A 17,560-nucleotide genomic window follows, 5' to 3' on the forward strand; every position below is an offset into this window, starting at 1 on the left:
ATGAGGAATGGTAGAATATGGAGGAAACAGTGTGTGTGGGCATAGGAGGTGAGGTGGCTGGAGCAGAGAGCTCAATGAAGAGACTGCTGGGATAGTCAGGCCAAGGACACAGGGCCCTGGCCAGGAGCCCTGGCAATGAGAATGGAAAGAAGACTGTGAAAAGCACTGAGAGGAGGAACTAGATGGGGCCCAGACTGAAGAGAAGCAGGGGAGAATCAAGGATGGCCTAAGACTTGAGCTCATGTCACTCAAGAGAACAGTGGGATCGTTGATAGAAATAAGGAGACAGGCTGGGAGCGGTGGCTCACGCCTGTAGTCCCAGCACTTTGGGAGGCCAAGGCAGGCGGATCACCTGAGGTCAGGAGTTCGAGATCAGCCTGGCCAACGTGGCAAAACCCCGTCTCTACTAAAAATACAAAAATTAGCCGGGCATGGTGGCGGGCACCTGTAATCCTGGCTACTTGGGAGGCTGAGGCAGGAGAATCAGTTGAACATGGGAGGTGGAGGCTGCAGTGAGCCAAGATCATGCCACTGCACTCCAGCCTGGGTGACAAAGCAGGACTCCACCTCAAAAAAAAAAAAAAAAAAAAGACAGACTGGTGAAGGAGGATATGCTTTGCTTGGGATATACTCGATTTAGAGGGACAGTGAGGCATTGATTTACAACTATCCAGCTGACACTGGCATTATTCCAGTCACCTGAGCAGGAGAGTTGCTGAGGTGGCTGTCCACATGTCCATGTGGGATAGTGCCTGGAAATCAGCTGGTCCTAAATTCAATAAACAAGCAAGATGGAGCTACAAACACACAGATCTGTAACCTCTGCTTGAATGAGAAGCCTGTGATCCCTATCATAGGATCTAAGTTTCATGCTCTCTGCATAAGTCAGCCCAATCTGGAGAGCTGCACTCAATTTCTGGGGGCATATTTTAGGATGAATTAGAGATCATTTGAGTGACTGACCTGAACAATGATAGAGAAGACTTCAAGGGACATAATATAGTTAGCTTCAGATTTAAGGAAGGCTGCCATGTAGAAGAGGAAAACAACATGATTATTTTTCTTCTTGAAGGAAGAATTAGGCTCTGTAGGCTGAATTTATAAGGAAGGAGGAGTTTAGGAACATTAAGCTGTTTTCTAACATTAGAATATGAGCTGCCTCCTAGGTTGAGAGCTCCCAGTCACTGGGGGTTGGAAGATGGGAGTGGGATTCAAGTAGAGGCTGGAGGAGAAGCAGTCCCAGGGAAGCTGGAGGAGGGCATCGCTGCACTAAGTTAAAGATTGGCTTGGGTGACTTCTTAAGTCCCTCCTATTGTGAAGATTCTCTAATTGAACTGATGGGGTATTAGGCTTGGTTTATATGGGAAAACTTTTGCTACTGTTAATTTCAATTCTATGAAAGTGACGTGAAGTACTCCTTTTTTTTTTTTTTTTTAAATCTATATTTCTTGAACCCAGAGGTATCTGGGCATGTCCTGTGATAATGCTGAAGCGGTACTAGGCCAGGGCAAATTGTTCTGACCCTGCTCCCCCTTCTTCTAACTTATGCCCAGATCCGAGTGTAATCCTGTAAAATGAACATCAAGATGATATTGATAAATCACATCTATAACTTCCATCTCCAAAAGATCCATTCCAAGTCAAAAGGTGTTCTTCCAGGAATAACAGCCTGTTAATGGAAGTATATTGAGAAAGGTCCACAAAGGGAAACAAGCAGTCACCACACATTAAAGGGGAAGGTGAGGAGTTGGTGTGTTTTGCTAATTTTGGAAGGCAGCTATGCTAACCACTATAACACCAATGCCTTGGCAAATATGTTGCTAATTTATTATACATTTGGAAATTCAGTGTCTCTCTGATAAGAGTTTCTTATTTATAAGTGTGGAAAGACTTTTTTTCTTTTTCTTTCTTTTCTTTTCTTTCTTTTTTCTTTTCTTTTTTTTTTTTTTTTTGAGACAGGGTCTTGCTCTGTCACCAGGTTGGAATGCACACTGCAACCTCCACCTCCCGAGCTCAAGTGATGCTCCAACCCCAGCCTCCTGAGTAGCTGGGATTACAAGTGCACACTACCATGGCCAGCTAATTTTTGTATTTTTATTACAGATGGGGTTTTGCCATGTTGCCCAGGCTAGTCTTGAACTCCTGGGCTCAAGCTATCTGCCTGTCTTGGCCTCCCAAAGTGCTGGGATTACAAGTGTGAGACATCGCGCCCAGCCATAAGGACTTTTTCAAACATGTTTCTGTTTGATCATGTTCAACCTCTCCAATATAATAAAGAAGTTTATTATATTACTTCAGAGGTTTGGAACCTGAAGCTAGGAGAGAGTCCATGTCTTCTCGAAGATCACACAGAAAGATATGAACGAAAACTGAACTTCATATTTCTGGCTCCTAGTGCAGATCTCTTTTCTTATTTCCTCATGGCTTAATTTTTGGTTAAAAGCAATGACTTCTGGCTGGGCACAGTGGCTCATGCCTGTAATTCCAGCAATTTGGGAGGCCAAGGCAGGCAGATCACATGAGGCCAAGAATTTGAGGCCAGCCTGGCCAACACGGTGAAACCCCATCTCTATTAAAAATACGAAAATTAGCCAGGCCTGTGGTGATGCGTGCCTGTAGTCCCAGCTACTTGGGAGGCTGAGGCATGAGAATCGCTTGAATCTAAAAAGTGGAGGTTGCAGTGAGTGGAGATCACACCACTGCACTCCAGCCTGGGCAACACAGCAAGACTCTCTCTCTCTCTCACACAGACACACAGACACACACACACACACACACACGCACACACACGCACGCCATGACTTTTGTAGGAAGGATGAAAAAAGCCTGGGCTAGGAACAAGAGGATCTGAAGTCTAGTTCTCACCCTTACTCCATTGCTGGCTACTTGAATGGTCCCTAAAGTTCTTTATGACTCATCTGTAAAATAAAAGCATTGGCTGTAACAACCTTGACATGGTCTGCTCTGAAATCACAAGTGTAAACACAAAGTACTGAATGGATGCAAATAAAAAGGACCTTTAGGAAGGAGATAATTACCTAGTATAAGTTCAGCTTAAAATTAATGGGTTATCAGGCACTCTTCCCTTAAAACTTTTCCAAAAATGAATATCACAACTACTTTCCCCAGCCCAGCACTTAGCACCCACCCACAGTCCTCTCTCGTCCTATCATCCCAGTCTACTCCTTTTTATTCACCCTCTGCTTGAAACTGGACTGTTTGTTCTTCTCTAAACAATTTGTGTATTTAAACCTCCACACTTTGACTCCCACTATTCCTTCCACATTGAATCTCCTTCTGTCCCTATCTGGGTATTTCTAAATCCTTTCCTATGTTTTAATTCCTGTGTTTTAATACATCCTTTGAGAAGCCTTCTGAACCTTCACAGAATTTATTTTCCTTTATTGCTTATGTCCTTCAACATTTCTGCCTCTATTTTGCAGATGTGGCTTCTTTCTGTCTCCACATTGTAAGCTTCTTGAAGGCAGTGGCTCCACCTTATTTATCTATCACCCAACAACACGTATTGCCAGAAAAGGCAATAAAACGTGCTGAATATATTATAGAAAGATAATTATGAATATGACACAATAACAAGACACTATTTTTAATGAACAAATATCTGATAGAATTTTTTCCACTTTAAATGTGTCCAGAATCAGAATTCTATAGCAGAAAGTTAGAGATCATGTGGTTCAATTTCCTTCCTTTGAAGAAAACGAGGTCAGGAGAAGCTGACCACCTTACTATGGTCACACTGCTCTTCTACTTAGAATAAAAACAAAACCAGACCAGCACTTTCCTAACCTTCCAACTCTCTCTCACCATAATGATCTGCCCTTTCTCTTTCCATATGGAATGATGGAATAATACATATGAATCACAGGAACCCAACAATGAATGAAACACATTATATCTGTTGACATAATAAACTTGCGTATCAGCTAAACCTAGCATTTCCCATTTCTCAATCCTAATTATTCTTTTTCCATGCTATTTCCTGTCCACCTATTCGCTTTGGAAAAAAGGATGCCTAAAAAAGGATGCCAAAGGGTCACTGTGGTAATGATTGTCTTGAGACAGGCAGAATTCTGACTGGACTGAGTTCAGCAGCCACCATGCAAGAGGCTGATTTGCATGTGGTTCTCTGATGTGCTTTGGGAGATGACACCTCCTCTCATCAAGCATAATCTGTCTGGCATGCTTTTAACAGGACTGAAGTAAACATATATATTGGAGAAATATAGGAAAGGTGTGTTCTGAAAAACAAATATGTACACAGAGATGATGAAGCCATAACACGAATGTGTTACATCCTTAGAGCATCTTGGCTCATTCCCGTATTTGTTCATAAACATTTCACAAGCACATCTTTTGTGCCAGGAACTTGCCATATTGTTTTGTAACCAATGACACATCTGTCTCCCCTGTTGGACTGTGAGTTCTTGCAGTCTAGTAAAGAGAGCAGGTAATTCGATAAAGGGTTAAAAGCCACTGTAAATGTAGGATTAGAGGAATGTAGGCAGACGGTGATGGGGACGTGGACATGGGGCTGATGGAGCACCCAACTGCCTAGCTGTGGGCTGACAGGATAGTGTGGGTGGCTGAGGGTTGAGCTGGCTTTTGAAGTGTACAGAGAATTCGCCAGCCAGATAAGAGCGGAAAGCATCTGAGAGTGAAAAGATTATGCAAAGGCTCAGGCGTATAAAAGAACCATGTCACATTCAGGAACTCTGAGGAGTGAGGAGTAGCAAGAGAGCAGTGGGTACTTGGAGCAAATATGATTGGAGACAAGGCTGGTGAGGCAGGCAGGAGAAAGCAGGGCTCAGTGTGCCCTGTACTGGAATCTGCTCTTGCTCTGGTAAGTGAATGGGAACTATGGGAAAACCTTAATTTAGAAGGGACATGACTAGGTTTGATCTGTCACATACTCAGGACTACTACTTAGGACAACCTTATGGAGCTTTGCAGGTGAGGAAGATGAGGATTAGAGAATTGAAATGCTGCTTACACAGTTAAAAAGTGGCAGAGCTGGAACTCAAATGCAGGGGCTCTTCCAAAGACCTCCACAGTTACTATGGGTGCTGGGAGATTGGTGGGCTCTGGTCCAGACACAAATTTTTTATAGCTTCTTACTCTCTTTGAAATTTAGTAATGAGTTATCTTCACCCCTCCCCTTTCCATAAGTAAACAAACTAAATCAGCTTCAGTTTTCCAACTCAAAAAGAAAATAGCCCTTAGGTGACTTTTGCTTGAGTTTCCTTGAGCCCAGGTAACCAAGGAGCTGAGGAATCTCTTGAATCTTTTTTTTTTTCTTTTTTCTTTTTTAGATGGAGTCTTGCTCTGTCGCCCAGGCTGGAGTACAGTGGCATGATCTCAGCTTACTGCAACCTCCACCTCCAGGGTTCAAGCAATTCTCCTGCCTCAGCTTCCCGAGTAGCTGGGATTACAGGCGTGCACCACCATGCCTGCCCAACTTTTGTGTTTTCAGTAGAGATGGAGTTTTACCATGTTGGCCAGGCTAGTCTTGAACTCCTGACCTCAAGTGATTCGCCCACCTCGGCCTCCCAAAGTGCTGGGATTACAGGCGTGAGCCTCCACGCCCAGCCACATCTCTTGATTCTTACAGGAACTGATAAATCCTGGTTCTCTGATCTTTCATGTTTCTCCCTTGTTCTTCTGAAATCTTGTTTCCTTTAGGTAGGCTCGTATGGTCTCTTTTTGAAGTAAGTATGACTAAAAAGTTTGTGTTTGTTTAATCTGGAGGTGCTGACCTTGCCTGGGAGGTAACAGTAAGTGTCTGGTGAGTCCTGGGTAAAGGTAGCTTTACAGAGTTCCTGCCAAAAATGAGTGCTTTGTTTTAGGAAAAACATCTGTCTGACTTTTTTGATGTGAGGGAGGGGCTAAGAACTCTCTTGGGTGTAACGCTACGTCATAGTCTCCTTTTGGAAGTGGCAGGAGAGTTTTTTTTTCTACTGAGACCTAGGAGTGATACTTCAAATATGTGAGAACCAATAAGACCTCAGCATCAACAAAGCAGAATGAACACTGGCCCATGGAAAACCTAATTTACTGCCATATTGGTTAGGTATCAGCTCTTCCAACACCCAACAGAGAAGGTACATCCTCTGCAGAAGTAATAATGTTGGATGTCAGTAGCTCTATATCCAAGACGGTAGCCTAGGTTCCCTTTCTCTTGAGGATGCTGATTGGGATGCTATATACTTCTGCTTGTACCTGCTTTCTGAAAACACAGTGCAGAACAAGAGCACTGCCAATTCCTAGGGCAGAAGGGCGTAGTGACTGCAGTGATGTTTCCTGGAGCCAAAGCCAGACAGCTGCTCCTTTTCACTAGTCATCTCCATGGGGAAAAAAGGGTGTTCCCATTCATTCAGGGGCCTTTGCCTTCCAGAGTTCTGTCTGGAGCAAAGAGCGCTTCCATCTTTAGATGCCTTAGAAGGTAAATAAGTGAGTACAATTTCAGTTCACATTATAAGTAGAAGATATAACTTCATATTGTTTTTGGATCTCCCTAAACTCAGTCATTTTATTTGGAAATTTTTACAATAATGAGCAAAGTAAAGTATTGGACTCATATTTAAAAAGTTGTAGAAGGGCCAGGCATGGTGGCTCACACCTGTAATCCCAGCACTTTGGGAGGCCAAGGCAGGTGGATCACTTGAGGCCAGGAGTTGGAGACCAGCCTGGCCAACATGGTGAAACCCCATCTCTACTAAAAATACAAAAATTAGCCAGGTGTGGTGGCGTGCACTTGTAATCCCAGCTACTTGGGAGGCTGAGGCAAGAGAATTGCTTGAACCAGGGAGGCAGAGGTTGCAGTGAGCCGAGATGGCACCACTGCACTCCAGTCTGGGCAACAGAGTAAGACTCTCTCTCAAAAAAAAAAAAAAAAAAAAAAAAATGAAAGTTGTAGAAGAAAGAACAATCTATTAAGAACCTTCAGTTCTTCCCTTAATGAACTGGAGCTTTTGCATAGTGCTGAAGTCCCTTTTGACACACTACCTGCAAGTGGAGGCAGGAATCCAACGTTTATAAATTACCCAGTAAAATGCAGAGTACTCTTGTAACGTAGGTTATTAATCTATGGAAGCTCGCATGCATCAGATGCTCAGATAGCTGAGTGCCTAGTAATGTAGCATATCCCTTCTAGCAAAACAGTGGTAATACATCTAACCTGTAGGCAGTGTGTGGCTTCAGTGGTCCATCACAGAATTTTTGCTGAGTGGGATCGCATTTTCCACCTAGGCTCTCCATCTCTGCTCCAAGCTTAATGTTAAAACTCTTGGAGTTGCTGTTAGGATTTTCGGCACATTTGCTGGCAAAATAATTAGTCTGATACACCCGAATGGAGGCGTTGTGCCTGTACTCCAGGTAGGAAGGGAGAGGGTGCTGCTGTTCTGGCTTCAGCTCATCACTGCCTGGAGGAGAAAACCCACAGTTAAGGACTGCCTTTCTTGTGACTTACGTGATTTCAGTGATTTTAAATTAGGTTTCTAAGGCTGCCTCCTCATCCACTATCTCTGGCCATTTCCAAAGTACAGATTCTGCAATCTCAAAGAACGATGTGAAATTCTCCTAATAAAGTTAATTTTAATTCACTTTTTCCAAAATACATAAATAGTGTGTATATAAAATACACACACACACACACACACACACACACACACACACACACAGCATCATTTTCCTAGGAAATAAAATGAGGGTAGCTCATTGCATTAAATGATAGCATGTCTCACAACTCCAGAGTGTTGGACAACTCCCATTGTGAGTGAACCCACTTGATAAACTATCTTGCCAATAACCATTGTAGTTGAGCTAATAAGGAAACCCCTATGACCTGGGAAATAGGAAAAAGATAAGGGAAATCATGTCCTAGGCCAGAGCAGTCATCCCACAAGGCGTGCTCCACATGTCATGCCCAGTTTGATTATTGCTCTGCATGTGGATCTGTTATCTTGAGTACAGTTTAATCCCCGTCCAAATTTGGCCCCTTACTCAGAGCACTTCCCAGAACTCTTCCCCTGTCCACCCAGCCTGCTGTGTGTTTTGGCACTGCAAACCAGTTTTGATGTTGGCTGGAGAAAAGCGTAAGTAGAAAGATAAATACTATAGAGATCAGATACTATTTACAATGAGCTTCAAGAAGTGGTGCAGTGAGGGTTTATCATAGCATCCTGGATTCTTGTTTAATAAAATTTGCTCCTAAGTGGGTCTTAGAAATATTTTGTTGGCAGTAGTTAAAAAGAAATGTTGTCTTTAGCATGAGTGTGTACACTATAAATGGCATTTATATGAGATGGATTGTTATCTTAGCTAACCTGGAAATCACAGCCCATCTCCATGGACATCAATAATGGGAAGGCTATCTGGCTGGGGAACACAAGGCTACTTTCTGGGGTGTGACTTTTTTGGTTACTGTCTCATATTCATGTAGCAAAACGCTGTCTTCATTGCAGTCTAATTAAGTCTAAAGTCTTTCCACAGTTCACTAATTTATCTTCAATTATGTGGTGTGAGGAAATCTGGGACACACCACTGACCCTTGAAATTATTTAATTAATTGTGCATAACCAGATTTAGTACAATTAAATAAACTGTGAAAGCACATAGACTGTTAGATACTGTGAGCCTAAAATACCCATTGGCCTAGAAACTCCTCACAGTTTGTCAGGTTTCAAGTTTCCCCCTTACCCACAAATGGGTCAAAATTATCAGGGATGCTTAAGAAACTCATGCAGCACCTTAAACAGTATAAAAATATATAAGAAAGGTAAACTATATTAATATCATTCCAGGCACAAGCATCTCTTTTGGAGAAATAACACACAAGACCTCAATGGCGAATACATATATGGACAGGTGTGCCCCAAATACAACACTCTTACAGGTGGTTTGACAAATGCTGATATAATAAGCTTGAAAGCTCATACTGAGTGGTCGTATGTGATGTTGTGATAACTATTCCCTAGACTTTGTTCTTATCTGTAGGAATTAGGTAGATATTGAATAATTTAGGAAACTAGAGAATAAAACTATTCAAAATTCAGTGGAGAAGGGAAGAATGTTTTTCATGAACATCTTTTCCTTCTTTTAAGCTTTTGGTTATTTTTGTGACTTGATGCGTGGTTTGCAAGCATGATCAGTTGAGGCATTTGAGACAGGGAGGGGTGAAGACAGTTGAGGCATATTAATGTTTAATGGTAGAACAAAAGAGTAGTGAACAAGACTGACCCAGTAATGAAGAGGACTGAATAAGGCATTACATGCAATGCACTTCCAGTAGTGCACAGCACGTAGTAAGGGCTCAATAAATGATGGTTATTGTTATTATCGTTGTGGTTGCTATTATCATTACTCTTCTATTTAATAATTAAACCCAGAGGATAACAGGCTTTATTGCCCAAAGAGCCCTTCAGCAGCTTTTTCTTACATCTCCCTGTATCCAGCAGAGAGAGGGGTGAATGATACAAAAATTACATTTTCTACTTAAGTTTCTTAAACTTTGTCACAGAAAGATCTCCCACATGACCTCTGAGGAAGCAATTCTGTGTCTCAGAGTGGAGTTAACTCATGATAACTTACCATCAGCCTCTCTCACCACCACTGTGAAGTATTTCACAGCTCCATTGGTGTCGCTGAACCAGCTGCAGTTGACAGTAAAGTTGATGGAAGACTTGCTAATTAGCACATCCTTTTCATTCACACGAATGTGTGGGGGTGGAGGAGGGGGGCCTGGAAAAAGAGGTGGGGAAGGAACCAAGAGGGGTCACAACTCTGCTTTCACAGCATAAACAACAGTTAGTGAAATGAAGGATTCTGCTCTCCTGCATCAGACTGTGTGTGTGTGAGCGTGTGCCTGTGTTTAATGCTGTAATCAAGAAACTCTCCCCCTCTCCTGAAGGAAAACAGGCAGAGGAAGTGATTTGTCAGTGGCACGTTAAACATAATGAAAGAGGTAGCTCTTCAGCAGAATTTCCTGAAGTTGTAGCTTCAAATTGCTTAAGAGCGCCATTATAGCTCTAACTATATGAGGCAAAGTGATATACTTAAATACTAACTCATTCAGGTACTTTAAGACCATCTAACTTGTTTGCTGTCAGGGTACTTTACCCAGAGAAATGTTTCCATTTCTTGGAGACTTTTAGGTCCTCCTCTCCAGGTGGCAATCAGACAGGCTTATGCAAAAGTGAAGTGTATGCAAGTGAATAGCAGTGATGGATATGATAGAGAAAGGTGTACAGCCCCTTCACTCCAGTGACAGGAGGCTCTGTGCGCACCTCCAGGGACACTTACGGTCTATCATTGTGATAGTGCTGTCTTCAACCACCTCGCTGGTCATGCCGGCCGACTGCACTTTGATGGACACCAGGTACCTCTTATGGGGCACTAGCATCATGATGTTGAGCAGAGATTTTTCTTTCTCCAGCTTTCTGGAAAACTCAACTTCTTGGGTGTCCATTTTCCGGCATTCAATACTATAACCATCAAAGTCAGAATCAGGAGGGATCCAAGAACAGGCAATGGCCGTGGAGTTCTGAGGCCGGCAATGCAGGTTTTGTATCTTGTCAGGCTCTAAAAGAAACAGAGGAGGCAACACTTTTCAGAACTCAGGGAGAATTTTTTTTTTTTCAGCTCCTTTGGGTCCAACTAGCTCTGAGATCTAGGTATAGGAGGGACAGACAGGCAAATACAGAGTGTCGTGGCTCACCCTAGCAGAGACACATGAGCATAAATCTCCCAGGGAACCAAGGCTGGGGTAGGAAAAGCTGGAGGACAAGTGTGGACAAGTCTGAGTAACAGTTAAAGAATGCCTCGATGGGCTTATTAGTAGTTAGACATGGCTGAGGACAGTCTCTGAGCCTGAGGATATATCAATAGAGACCTCCCAAATGGAAAAAGCAAAGAAAACGAAGACTGAAAAGCAGAACAGAAGATCGAAGGACCATGGAACAACCACAAAAGGTGTATCCTACACAAAATGGGAATACCAGAAGAAGAAAGTAAGGAACAGAAGAAATATCTGAAACAAGAATGACTAAGAATTTCCCACAAATAAATGTTAGACACCAACCACAGATCCAGGAAGCTCAGAAAACACCAAGGAGGATATATGCCAAAAAAACTATGGCTAGGCATATCGTTTTCACACTACAGAAAATCAAAGATAAATTCCTGAAAGAAGCCAGAGGGGGAAAACAACTTACATATAGAGAAGCAAAATTAAGAATTATGTCCTCCTCTGAAGCCATGCAAACAAAAAGAGAGTGGAGTGAACACTTCTTTCACGTGTTGAGAGAAACAAGTACCTACTATGTGCCAGGTGCTCTTCTGGGGATTATGAACAGTACAGAGGTAAATAAGACGTTAGCTCTAACCTCTAGGAATGGAAATGAGTCCAAAATAGCCATAACACAAGGTAGAAAGGAAAACATACCAGAAGAAATGGTGAGAGAAGGTGCTATGTGGTGTGACACACAACTTTTAGCTGCTGGCTATTAGTGATCAGCAGGAGTTAGTAAAAGCTGTAAGGCAGAGGTGACACTCTGCCAAGGTATCACGAAAGAGGCATTCTACGTAGAGAAAACCAGAAACCCAGGTACCAAAGGAGGAGGTGCCGGAGTGGGATGGTAGAAAATTGAGAACTGCAAATCATTCATTATGGGTGAAGCGTATTTGTGAGAAATTGAGTACTGGAATGATTTTACATGAAAATTATAAACTTCTATTCTATTTAAACTTCTGCTATTTTGGATTTTCTGTTACCCATAGCCTCACCCGATCCTAATAAATACAAGCCTTGAAGAAAACAAAAGAAAACAAAACAAAAACAAATTCCACCATAATCATTCCTCATGAAACAGCACTGAGTCCCTCTTCATGGCAGTTTTTGTCCTCTTGGGCACTCCCCCTTTTGGTAAATGCCTCTCTTAAATTCTAGCACCTGGGACTGAATACAACAGTCCAGTTGTGACTTATAAGCCCAGCCTCCAACAGAGTTGTATGAGCTCTTAAACTGAGCACCTGCAAGGCTGTTGGGAAAGGCAGTCCCATGTGCATAGTCTATCAACCCCCATTTGGCTGTGTAAGAAATGGCCCTTGAGCTTAAGATACTTTCTTACCAAGAGATCGAGAGCCTACACAGCCTGTGCTGGGCTCATTGCCTTGTGTGGGAGTATCATTCCCTGTTGCAAGCTCAATGTATGCTCTTTTGTTCTGCTTAAGCATGTGTGTCACATGGCAGATGGCGAACACCAATGCTATAGTTGTCCTCTGAGGAGACAGGACAGGGTCCTTCTACTGTGGCCCGAGAGGGGTGCACTTAGCCAACTGCCCTCCATTGGCTGCTGGAAGAGACCGCAGACAATGTGCCCTTCTGTTTTCTGTTGTCAGGGTTGAAGATAGCAAGTGCATCTCTGGGCAACTACTGCAGCTGGCTGTGGGAGACTGATGCATACTGTTGAGGCTGATCTTACTCTGTCTCCTCTCTATGTAAGTAAAGCTTTGTTCCATCCACTGTTTGCATTGTGTTTCCCTGGCTACTCTAATACCAGATGCAATGGTCAGAAGTGTTTAGAGTCCTGCCCTGGGTTTGGTAACCAGTGCAGGGTGTTCTGCTTAGCAGATTTCATGAACACAGCCCACAGTCAGCCACGGAAAACTCATCCTGAGCTCGCCATAAACTAAAACTCTTAGTTCTTTTTCACATATTTCTCTTGACACACAAATAACTGCTCGTTGGATATAATGTGGCATAAAAGTTATGCTTGTTATAGTATTAATGCTTATTAAAAAAATAAAACAACTACTTGCTTAAATTTCTAACTTTCAACTATGTATTTTATCAACAACCAATAACTATCTGATCTGATCCCAGAAGCTACTTATACTGGGTATTATTGAAACACAAATATTTGGATTAAAGTCCCTACACTGAAAACTTGTCTTTCTTTGAGGGTGATAGTATCTATCCCAAAATGCCTTTGGGAAGAGACTGGTATATGCTTCGTCGTCGAAGTATTTTTATCTCAGGGACATACAGCAGTATGTGCTAACTATGATCCCTCTGCTTCTAGTTTTGCCTCTTTCAATCTATTCTCTACACTGTACCCAGAATAACTTTCTAAAGTGTAAATAATGATTATGATATCTCTGCTGAAATTGAGTGGCTCCAGTTGGTTCAAAATAAAGTTCAAAGTAGTTACCATGGAATACAAAATATTTTATTATCTGATTCCCTTAATCCTCACCTTTTATGCTATGGCCAAATAAACTTCTTTCTGTTCCCCTATTGGTAGATCTTGTACTCTCCCTCCTCTCTCATCTTGGAATATTTTATTCTCTCTACCTGGAATATTCTCCACTTCTTCCCCTACCTCTACCTGGTAAATTTCTTTCTTTAGGTTTCTATTTGGATGTTTCCTTTTCCAAGAAGTTCTCTTGTATTGGGTCAGATTACCTAATGAGTGTCTCTATAGTACCATTTACTTCCCTCATCACACCCAAAATATAACGTCTATTTACAAATAGTACGTCCTACCTAATTGTAAGCCCCATGAGGGCAGAGAGAGATTTATTGTCCCTTGTTGTTAATGTTGAATGAACGAACAAATCTACAGAGACTTCTGCCTGAATTCAAATCCAGACCAATCCCATGTAAAAATATGGATTTAATCCAAGCCCTATTTGAGTAAGATGTTGAACATATACTTCCTCTACTCCATGTGAGAAATAAGAGTAGCAAAACATGTCATACTTGTCCTCACAGATCCAAAAATTGGTTTGCTGTAAGTTTTCCAGGAATCACCACTGACAGTCTTGACATTGAATTGATAGGATCTCCCTGGACGAAGACCATACACAATGCGTCCTTCTGATTTTCTGTTGTTGTAGGGGTTGAAGACAGTAAGTGCATCTCTGGGCAACCACTGCAGCTCAAAGTCGTTGTAGTCTGTCCAGTCTGGGGGCCCTTTCCACGTGATGGCCAAGGATGTGTTTGCAATGTCAGCAAATGACATAAGACTGGGAGGACTTGGAGCTGAATGTAGGAGAAAGTGAAAAATCACATAATCACATCTATGCCATAACACATACAAATAAGATAGCTGAGCAACATCAGACACACTTTTAATGTACTTTGTAGGAAGAGATAATATAATAATATAGTAGCAGGAGCTTTCATTAATAGTGTTTATTAATGTGTAAGGCACTGTCTTCGAGCATTTTATGTACCTTTTTTTTTTTTTTTTTTACTTTTTTTTTTTGAGACAGAGTTTTGCTCTTGCTGCCCAGGCTGAAGTGCAGTGGAGTGATCTTGGCTCACTGCAACCTCTGCCTCCCAGGTAGCTGGGATTACAGGCACCTCAGCCTCCCAAGTAGCTGGGATTACAGGTGCCCACCACTACGCCTGGCTAATTGTTGTATTTTTAGTAGAGACAGGGTTTCCTCTTGTTGACCAGGCTGGTCTCGAACTCCAGACCTCAAGTGATCCGCCCACCTCGGCCTCCCAAAGTACTGGGATTATAGGCATGAGCCACGGCGCCCAGCCTCATATACCTTTTCTTAAATATTCATAGCCAGATCTTCCTTACCATGGTGCTGTGGAGCATGAGTGTGCCCTGAATGGGTTACAAGTGTGTGAAGATATTAATTCCATCAGATTTTGGGGTACAGGGCTGACGTCCACAGACAATTATGTCCAGTTGCAGATAGCCTTGTTGATTAACTCCAGGGTGGCACACAGACATCTATGTGTGCCCATGACATAAAAACAGTTAGGAAGCAATGGTGATAGCCACACAGTGATGATGTATATGATTATTCCCACTTTAGATAAGAAAACTGAGGCCTAGAGATGCTCAATGACTTGCCCAGATTCATAGAGCTAAGCTAAGGACATATTTCTTTTGGACCAAAGCCTTGTCCTTTATCTGTTGTACCACAGTCCCTTCCCAAATTCAGGGGCTAGCACAGGGTATATCATTATTGGCTTTATCTCTTGTCATTAAAATCAGAATCAAAATGTGTCTCTGGAAGCTACTTCCCACCATCCCTTGGCCATTGGCACCTGGGCTTCTCACCTGTTCTGCTCTCCGCTGTGACTTTATTGCTGAGATCTCCACTGTGAGTTACCACCCACAGCATGTACTTCCTTCCAGGAACAAGGCCTTGAAACCGCCACTCCGTCAGGTCCTTGTCTTTCCAGTTTTCCTTCTTTGTGCCATTGGGATTGTAGAGAATCAGCTCATAAAAGTCAAAGTCCCCAGAGGCTGGACTCCAGTTGAACCAAAGGCTGTCTGTCGTGTTCCGATTGGACCCCCTGAGATGACTCACAGAGGCTGGGACTTAAACAGAAGAAAAATTGTTACTGAGAACAAAACAGAAACACAGGCATTTTGGCCCACAGGTGAGAGTATATGCTATGTTGGGCATGTGGGTGAGTCGTACATATTGTAGTCAGATCTTGCCTACATTTCAGGCCATTTAACTTTTTTTTTATTTTTTATTTTTTATTGATCATTCTTGGGTGTTTCTCGCAGAGGGGGATTTGGCAGGGTTACAGGACAATAGTGGAGGGAAGATCAGCAGATAAGCAAGTGAACAAAGTTCTCTGGTTTTCCTAGGCAGAGGACCCTGCGGCCTTCCGCAGTGTTTGTGTCCCTGGGTACTTGAGATTAGGGAGTGGTGATGGCTCTTAACGAGCATGCTGCCTTCAAGCATCTGTTTAACAAAGCACATCTTGCACTGCCCTTAATCCATTCAACCCTCCGTGGATACAGCACATGTTTCAGAGAGCACAGGGTTGGGGGTAGGGTCACAGATCAACAGGATCCCAAGGCAGAAGAATTTTTTCTTAGTACAGAACAAAATGAAAAGTCTCCCATGTCTACCTCTTTCTACACAGACACGGCAACCATCCGATTTCTCAATCTTTTCCCCACCTTTCCCCCCTTTCCATTCCACAAAACCGCCATTGTCATCATGGCCCGTTCTCAATGAGCTGTTGGGTACACCTCCAAGACGGGGTGGTGGCCGGGCAGAGGGGCTCCTCACTTCCCAGTAGGGGCGGCCGGGCAGAGGTGCCCCTCACCTCCCGGACGGGGCGGCTGGCCGGGCAGGGGGCTGACCCCCCCCCACCTCCCTCCTGGACGGGGCGGCTGGCCGGGCAGAGGGGCTCCTCACTTCCCAGTAGGGGCGGCCGGGCAGAGGCGCCCCTCACCTCTCGGACCGGGTGGCCGGCCAGGCGGGGGGCCGAACCCCCACCTCCCTCCCGGACAGGACGGCAGGCTGGGCGGTGGGCTAACCCCCCCACCTCCCTCCCGGACGGGGCGGCTGGCCGGGCGGGGGGCTGACCCCCCCACCTCCCTTCCGGACGGGGCGGCTGGCCGGGCGGGGGGCTGGCCCCCCCACCTCCCTCCCGGACGGGGCGGCTGCAGGCCATTTAACTTTAAGGGCATATGGACTAGAGATATGGTGTAAATTAAAACAAAACAAACCAGGTGGTGACTTCTAGATGCTTGCCACATGGACCCTGATAAGCATGTAAAATGAAATCTTCATAAATGATGAATAAATCGTTGTCATTTAGCTTATGAAAAAGGCCCAGAAAATGTATATACGAGGTTCCAGCTCCTCCCAGTGTGGCCTATCTCATTGCAGCCACCATCCCATAACAACCCTCTCTGGGTCTCTTTACATCCTCTGTACCCTCCTTTAGGTTCTCAGTTCTCTTGTGCTGTTTTTTATAAAATCTGTATTGGTACAACTTCATTTAGGGAGAGAAGTGTTAACAGTCACTCCTATCATTATATAGATTAGTCATGCTGCCACCTATCCCAATAGCTTTGCTATTTTTTGGAGAATGAAGACTGTTGCCACATTGGGGGACCTTTAAGCATTAATGAGCAGGTAAGGAAAGATGTGCAAAGGGTGGGTTGCCTCAGAAATGATGACATCTAGGCAATTCTATTTGTGGTTGAAGCTTATCGCTGCTCTTTTTCACTCCTTTCAAAAGACAAACAGAACTTCTGTTGGGTGCCCTTGGAATATGTTCCCACGTGGCTCCCCTCACCTTTAGGTCTCTGCTGAAATGCCTTCTCCTATCTAAAGCAGTTGCTTGTCCTGCCAAGTCACTATCATGACACATCATTTTTTTCATAGAATTTAAGGCATTCCCAGATCATCTCCCTTTGATGATCTGTCCTTGTCCTCTTCCCTCCCCGCTATTGCAGAGTTCTCTGAGGGCAGGGCCCTTGACTGTCTTGTTCACCGTCACATTACAGCAGTGGGCCATGTGCCTGGCACAGAAGAGCACCTAAAACTATTGTCAAATGAGAAAAAAGAATGGAATAGGTGGGCTGACCGTGGTGGCTCACGCCTCTAATTCCAGCACTTTGGGAGGTCGAGGCAAGAGGATTGCTTTAGCCCAGGAGTTCAAGACCAGCCTGGGCAATACAGGGAGGCCCCCATCTCTACCAAAAATAAAAATTAAAAAATTAAAAGTTTGCCATGCATGGTGTCGTGTGCCTGTAGTGCCAGC

General features: G+C 43.6%; 1 protein-coding gene and 1 long non-coding RNA gene across 3 annotated transcripts in view; one reads left to right on the forward strand and one right to left on the reverse strand.

Annotated features, from left to right (window-relative positions):
• The window catches only part of LOC129525680 (uncharacterized), a 50,331-nt gene that overhangs the window by 25,245 nt on the left and 7,526 nt on the right, over positions 1 to 17,560 (forward strand). Inside the window, exon 5 of the long non-coding RNA XR_010129365.1 lies at positions 12,415 to 12,513. This is a non-coding gene — a long non-coding RNA (uncharacterized lncRNA). The remainder of the gene's footprint in view (positions 1 to 12,414; positions 12,514 to 17,560) is intronic.
• Positions 1 to 17,560, reverse strand: part of PTPRB (protein tyrosine phosphatase receptor type B) — a 121,015-nt gene that overhangs the window by 24,137 nt on the left and 79,318 nt on the right. For both annotated transcript variants that reach the window (XM_004053562.5, XM_004053563.5), the window contains 5 exons: positions 15,102 to 15,365; positions 13,778 to 14,059; positions 10,318 to 10,596; positions 9,607 to 9,756; positions 7,196 to 7,439 (listed from right to left, as the gene is read on the reverse strand). In XM_004053562.5, coding sequence (XP_004053610.3) covers positions 7,196 to 7,439; positions 9,607 to 9,756; positions 10,318 to 10,596; positions 13,778 to 14,059; positions 15,102 to 15,365 — 1,219 coding nt within the window. The remainder of the gene's footprint in view (positions 1 to 7,195; positions 7,440 to 9,606; positions 9,757 to 10,317; positions 10,597 to 13,777; positions 14,060 to 15,101; positions 15,366 to 17,560) is intronic.

The sequence above is a fragment of the Gorilla gorilla genome, chromosome 10 (assembly GCF_029281585.2).
Source record: "Gorilla gorilla gorilla isolate KB3781 chromosome 10, NHGRI_mGorGor1-v2.1_pri, whole genome shotgun sequence".
NCBI lineage: Eukaryota > Metazoa > Chordata > Mammalia > Primates > Hominidae > Gorilla > Gorilla gorilla.